General features: G+C 31.4%; 1 protein-coding gene across 1 annotated transcript; it reads right to left on the reverse strand.

The window, feature by feature from the left end:
* Positions 1 to 4,137: 4,137 nt before the first annotated feature.
* LOC111895484 (phylloplanin) lies at positions 4,138 to 5,319 on the reverse strand. Its single transcript, XM_023891569.3, has 2 exons — positions 5,109 to 5,319; positions 4,138 to 4,611 (listed from the first exon to the last, which is right to left on the reverse strand). Exons 1-2 carry the CDS (start codon positions 5,284 to 5,286, stop codon positions 4,331 to 4,333), a joined length of 459 nt encoding a protein of 152 aa, XP_023747337.1. The 5' UTR covers positions 5,287 to 5,319; the 3' UTR covers positions 4,138 to 4,330.
* Between the last annotated feature and the right edge of the window lie 1,568 nt (positions 5,320 to 6,887).

Raw genomic sequence — 6,887 nt, forward strand, 5'->3', positions numbered from 1 at the left:
GTGGAGATTGAAACAATCAAAAATCGAATGGTGGATCTTGATAAGAAGGCTGAAAGAAATGAATTAAATGGATCTGAAAAAGCTGAGTGGGCTAAGAATTCAAATAGACTCACTGAATTAGAAAAAATGGTGACTCTTGACATCAAACAGAAAGCGAGAATAAAGTGGTTGATCGACGGTGATGAAAATTCGCGGTTCTTCCACGGTTTTGTTAAAAATCGCATCAGAAAAAACCACATGAATGGTCTCATGATTAATGGTGTCTGGTCAAATTAGCCGAATGTGATGAAAGCTGAGATCTTCAGATTTTTTTCTTCAAAGTTTAAAGAAAAATGGAAGATCAGACCAGATTTCAGAAGTTCTAAATTCAAGTCCATCTCAACAGCTAGTAAAGATTTTTTAGAAGGTGATATTTCGATTGATGAGGTGAAAAGGGCGGTGTGGAATTGTGGGGATGACAAGTCCCCGGGGCCTGATGGCTTCACATTCAAGTTTCTGAAACGATATTGGAATGAATTAAAGATGGATATCCTAGCTTATGTAAAACATTTTGAACTTTGGGGTAGCTTTTCTCCAGGTTGTAATTCCTCTTTTATAACTCTCGCAGCAAAGGTTAAGGACCCTATCTCCTTGGGGGACTATAGGCCAATCAGCCTAATCGGCGCCTTATACAAAATAATTGCAAAATTACTAGCATCAAGAATTCGTTTGGTAATGGGGGAGTGCATTGATGAAGTTCAAACGGCTTTTATGGAAGGAAGAAACATATTGGAAGGTCCCCTAATCGTTAATGAGATTTGTTCGTGGGGAAAGAAAACCAACAAAAAATACTTCTATTCAAAGCCGACTTCAATAACGCATTTGACTCGATGAATTGGAGATTCTTAGACTCGATGATGCAACAAATGAATTTTGGGGTAAAATGGAGAATATAGATAAAAGGATGCTTAGAATCGGCCCGTGCATCGGTTTTAGTGAATGGCTGCCCAACGGATGAATTCAAATTAGAGAAAGGAGTAAGACAAGGAGATCCATTATCTCCTTTTCTATTCAATTTAGTTATGGAGGGATTGAACATTGCTTTAAAGGAAGCAGGATCAAAAGGAGTTTTTCATGGAATTTCTATTCCAAACTCCAATATATAGCTTTCTCATCTATTCTATGCGGATGACACCTTATTCATTGGCGAATGGTCAAAGCAAAATATAAAAAAATCTGGCTAGGATCCTCAAATGTTTTCAAGTATCTTCCAGGCTTAGTGTTAATTTCAATAAATCGAAAGTCTTCGGAATTAATGTGGACTCTCACGAAGTTGAAAGATGGTCCTCACCATTAGGATGTGAGTCATGTTCATTACCTTTCATGTATTTAGGAGTTCCAGTGGGAGCGAACATGAATTGTAAAAGTTCTTGGCTGCCGGTGATTGAAAAACTTAACAATAAACTCTCCGGATGGAAATCAAAAACATTGAGCTTTGGTGGAAGAATGACCCTTGCAAAGTCAGTCTTAGGGAGTCTTCCTACTTACTTTTTATCAATTTTTGCTGCCCCGTTAGGAGTGATCGATAATCTGGAGAAAATAAGAAGGAACTTTATATGGGGAGGACCTAACAATACTCCAAAAATACGTTGGGTGGTTTGGGAGAAGGTGATTGCTCCAAAAGAGGTGGGAGGCCTAGGACTCGGCTCCATTAAAGCATTAAATTTGGCGTTACTCTCAAAATGGAGATGGAAATTTTACCATGAAAGTAGTGCACTTTGGGCGAAAATCATACAAGGCTTACATAATCTGGATGCAGGGCGCACAACTCACATGTCATCTAGATATCTAAATGGGGTTTGGAAAAATATAGATAAATGTAAATTCACTCTTAATAAAATGAATATTGCAGATTCTGATGTTATCCAAAGAAATCAATCTGAAACTGGATGGGAATCGGACTTTCAATCGGACGATCAGTTCTGCGTTGCAGCTTTAAGGGAAAGGATTGATCGTGCAGCTCACTTGCTTCCAGATGGTGTTTTTCATTGGAGTAAGTGGATCCCAATCAAAGTAAATTGTTTTATTTGGAGAGCAAGAATGGACCGCATCCCAACTGCGATTGCCCTTGAACAAAGAGGGATACAAGTTCAATCTACACAATGTAGTGCGTGTGTCTCAGGAATGGAATCAACGGACCATTTGCTCCTTAAATGTCCTTTTGCTGCTGATATATGGAACCGGATATGGAAGTGGTGTGGTATCAATCCAATGACACTTCCTAGTATAAAAGAGTTGCTAAATTATATTGCAACGACTTGGAAATGCCCAAAATGCAGAGCAACTTTACTCTCAAGCGTATATGGGGCACTTTGGTGTATGTGGCGAGCAAGGAACGATAGAATATTTAATTCAAAATTCTTCTCCCCAGAATTGGTGTTTGAAGGTGTTAGATCCATGGTCCATGTTTGGATCAAACATAGGTATGAGATAGGAAACTTTGTATGGGGAGAATGGCTTATGTCTCCTTTTTATTTTGTGTAATTGATGAAGTTTTGTATCTTTGGCTCCCTCTAGCTTCTTGCTAGGGGGTAGTCTCTTAATAAAAATTGTCGGTTCCAAAAAAAAATTAAAATTATTGTTACATCATCATTTTAATAACTTAACCTATAATTAAATAATCACTCAAATGATTAACCTTTTTTTTAATACAAATTCAACTAATTTATCCATATCTATCTAAAATGTTCTATAAAATTCATTTTTTAATTATTATTTTTAAACAAACATTGTATTTTAACTTTATTAAAAATATTACAATACATTGTTTCAAAAGAAATATATTGCAACATATCGTTAGGAAAATTTAATATTAAAAAAAAAACTATTACGGACTAGTCATAAAAAATAAAGAAAAAAAATTATATAATCATTATAATTTTATATTTCATAAATGAAATGTCATTACATATTTAATATAAATAATTAATAAGTAAATAAATAAATAATATTTAAAACTAAAATATATTTAAGGGGGTAAAATGAAATATGACTAAAGTACGAAGAAGTTAAATGGCAAACCATAGAAATATATCGACGACATTATATATATTGAACGGTCAATAAAAAAACAAATAAATTTTATATTCCAATGATAATAAGTTATTAACAAGAAAAGTTCATAATAATATATTGTAAAAAAGTTCTCATTAAAAATGTTCTAATAATGTTATATCCTATTTCAAAAACCTTTTAAATTATTCATGATTTTAGTGAATCTTATAAAATCACGAAATACTTGGAATGATCTTCAAATATACAAATTGCTCTAAGCGAAGTTTAAATTCTCCTCAATAAATGAATGTTTTTTTTGTCACATGTCAATCTCTCATGAGTTTTGACACTTGTTATTTTGTGGTATTTTTGAAATAAATATTATCCACTTGTCAATTTTTGATTTGTTTCAGTTTTTAAAATTAAAGTCATATAGTTATATATGTAAAGTATTAAATATCATATATATGATATTAAATTGCAATAAATATGTTTCTTCATTTCTTATTTTAAAGTTGTACATTAAAATATATTTTCAGTTTACACTTTAATTTAATGTTTAATATTTTTTTAAATCAACCTATGTAATACACAGGTCTCACACCTAGTATTAAAATATTTTAATACCAAGACAATATTATGGTATTTAAACAACGTTACAGAATTGAATTTTGTTTTAAATAGTTGGAAGCTTTTAAATTGTGTAAAATTAAATAAAATACCAACCTTTTAAAAAAGATAAATATATTTTTAAGAACAATTTTGGAAATTGATTAAAAATTTTCAATAGTTTTTTTCTTAAACACTATATGAGATAATTTTTAGATTTGAAACTTTTTGTTTTAATTAAAACTAAACATTCGTACTCTCAAACAAAACTTTTTGTTTAAATCGAGTTTTTCGTTAAAAACTAAAAACTAGAAGCTCCAAACACATCATAATACTTTGAAATTTTTTGTTCTTTTCACGAATTGGTAGACAATTTTTTCCTCTTCGTCGGATTGATTATAATTTGGTTATATACTTCTATAAAGATACGAGACTTGAGTAAGTATCCAATGTTTAACCAATATGATATATGAAACTATAAGTATGAGACTTGAATTGAATACAAAGATGAGTGAAATAACCTCTTTCACATAATATTTAATTTAGTCACTATTTAAAAAATACATACTATATATTACAAACCTTTGAAACATGAAGAGATACCTTACAGGCTTACATCTTCTTTTATTCATACATTATTATAGTTATAAACTTATAAATAAGGTATGTTGGATTAATCATCCATACATCAAACATTAATAAGCTGGAATAGTGAGGGAATCAAGGTGACAACACTCAAAAGGCCCCGAACAGTATTCCCAATCAATTGCAGTGGTGCTTGTAGAAATCCAGTTGATGGTAGGCTTGAGTTACAACTAGAAAGTGGTGAAGCAACAACAACGTTGCAAGAGGATAGAATACTAGTGAGAAGAAAACTAAGGGGATTCAGTACGATGTTAAATCCTCCTAATCCATTTGTTATGGCTGACGCTATCACATTGCCACCACATGTTACTTGGACTAGAGCATCTGCATGTCAATCACAAAACAAGAAGCACACATAAAAGATTAATGTAGCATGATTGAATGTTAGGGAGAAAAATATATGTTCTCTGGAGATATAATTTAAGATTTCTGTTACATACGAAAGAAACTAAGCAATTGTTTATAAGCTTAAACCTAAGAGATAAAAGATAAAATAAAGACAAATGCAATCCTAATCATAAAAAAATTATTCTACAGTGTTTTAAAGCACGAGAACAGTGAATCCTATTAGAATTTCGTTTAACTACGTGCTTAGACGAAAAGAATAGCTTACTTTACTGACCCCTTGATAAGTACTTGTGTCAAGTTGTACAGTTTGCAACATTTCATGTGCATTTACCATATATTGACCACTTTGGGTAACCCTTCACAAGGACTTCCCAAAGGGGTCATCCATCGTGTTGCTTACTACTCTTGCACAATTACACTTAATTGTAGAGTTTTAATAGGATCTTTGTATATCATATACTAACATAACTTACTTGAAAATGGAGGTGTAGGGGTGGCAGCATTAGGAATGATGTTTCCATTAGTAGAGCAGAAGATGGTTCCGTTGATGCTTATTATGCCGAGGAGACCAGGAAGTCCGGGAATTTGAGCTTCAGCTTGTGATGCTGCTGCTAAAAGGGCCACCAAAACGATCATAGATTTCAAAGCCATTGATATAAATTAAAGAGCTAAGTGAAATGCTTAATACAATGTTGTGTTCCCTATTTATAGGCCACAATGTCATTTTCTAAGACATCAACATGCATCTAAGTGATATTTTCTCTTCCTAATCAAAACAATACCATCGAATTTTGCCATGCAAGTGGTGTAGTATAAATGTACATATGGTATACACTTGTGGGGTTTGCCCTTTGAAATTTCTTACACGTCATGGTTCCTAAAAAACATATTGCAAAACTATACATTTATGTTGATGTTTTCAGTTTGTTACTTTCATATTTGATTTAAATCCATACTTGAAAGATTTTTCTGTTCTAGTAAAAAACAACCATTGTTTGTTATGTTTTAGATTATATATCTTGTAATCTAGTTAAGTGATTTTGTTGCATGTACTAAACAAAGTGACAAAAAGATATGTTGATGTTTTAAATAACTTCATTTGTCAATATTAATATTATAACAACTTCACTTCCATTTGTAATCAAATTGATTATAAGTTGAAAATCTAAGGGTTCGATTAGACATATCACTATTTTTTAACCGGCAAACTAATTTACTCTTAAACCATCTATATCTTCTAATGAGACTTGAACCATGACATCTTATTTGAAAATGTATTTCTTTACTGCTGGCCAAATGCCCTTTTAATTAGACATATCACTTGACAATTTGTCAACATCTAAAGATTGGTAATGATTTTGTTTACATCCAAAGCAAAGATTATATATGTGAAAGGAGACATTTTAATTGTAAGCTATCAAGAATTTGTTGAGAGTAATGATTTTGCATAGGAAGATTATATGGACAAACTAAAAATGTTACATAACATAATTTGTGCAATTTTCAAAGCCACACACATCCATCTTACGTTTTTAATGATGACTTAGTGTAAAACTAAAACTTATGTGTAACTTATTTAATCAACTATTTAGGAATATATGAATCGATCAACAACGTTATTTTTTTCAATGCAAAATGTACATAGTCAAGAGAAACAAGTTGAAGATGCACGCCATAGATCTTGTGGGCATGAGTCTACCTATTTTCATTCTGGTCCAATGATTATGTGCACAAGTCAAATTTTATTTTTTGAAGTTAAATCCTATGAAGAAATTCGTTGACAATTTGTTCATCTAAATACGAGATTCTCTAAATAAATCAACATTAATCATTATCTTTTAATATCTCCAACTATTGAACCCTAATTTATATTAATTTAACTTGGTATTATTATTGATGTAACCGAACTTTAATTTGTATTGTTAAAGGAAGCAGAACATATTTCAAGCATTTAAATGTTGCATTTTGGGCACCTACTTCGTTATAACCTCTATAAATTACTATTATTGGGATGGTATATGATATTTTATTATTTTATAGATCTATAAATTACTATTAGGATGGTATATGATATTTTATTATTTTATAGAGATATTCGTTAACCGAAAACTTAATATTAATTAACATAAACATATTTTTGTAATGGGTTATTATCGTAAACAATGTTTTAAAAACCGGTTTTTTCAGTTGAGTTAATATAGTGGTTGATTCCCGGTTCAACTGGTTTAACCGATTCGACCGCCGGATGAATC

This window comes from Lactuca sativa, chromosome 6, assembly GCF_002870075.4.
Source record: "Lactuca sativa cultivar Salinas chromosome 6, Lsat_Salinas_v11, whole genome shotgun sequence".
Lineage (NCBI taxonomy): Eukaryota > Viridiplantae > Streptophyta > Magnoliopsida > Asterales > Asteraceae > Lactuca > Lactuca sativa.

Coding starts and splice junctions, on each gene's coding strand:
- LOC111895484 (XM_023891569.3), bottom strand. CDS start 5,286: ATGGCTTTGAAATCTATGATCGTTTTGGTGGCCCTTTTAGCAGCAGCA. Junction 4,612..5,108: donor CCCTACACCTCCATTTTCAA/GTAAGTTATGTT, acceptor ATTGACATGCAG/ATGCTCTAGTCCAAGTAACA.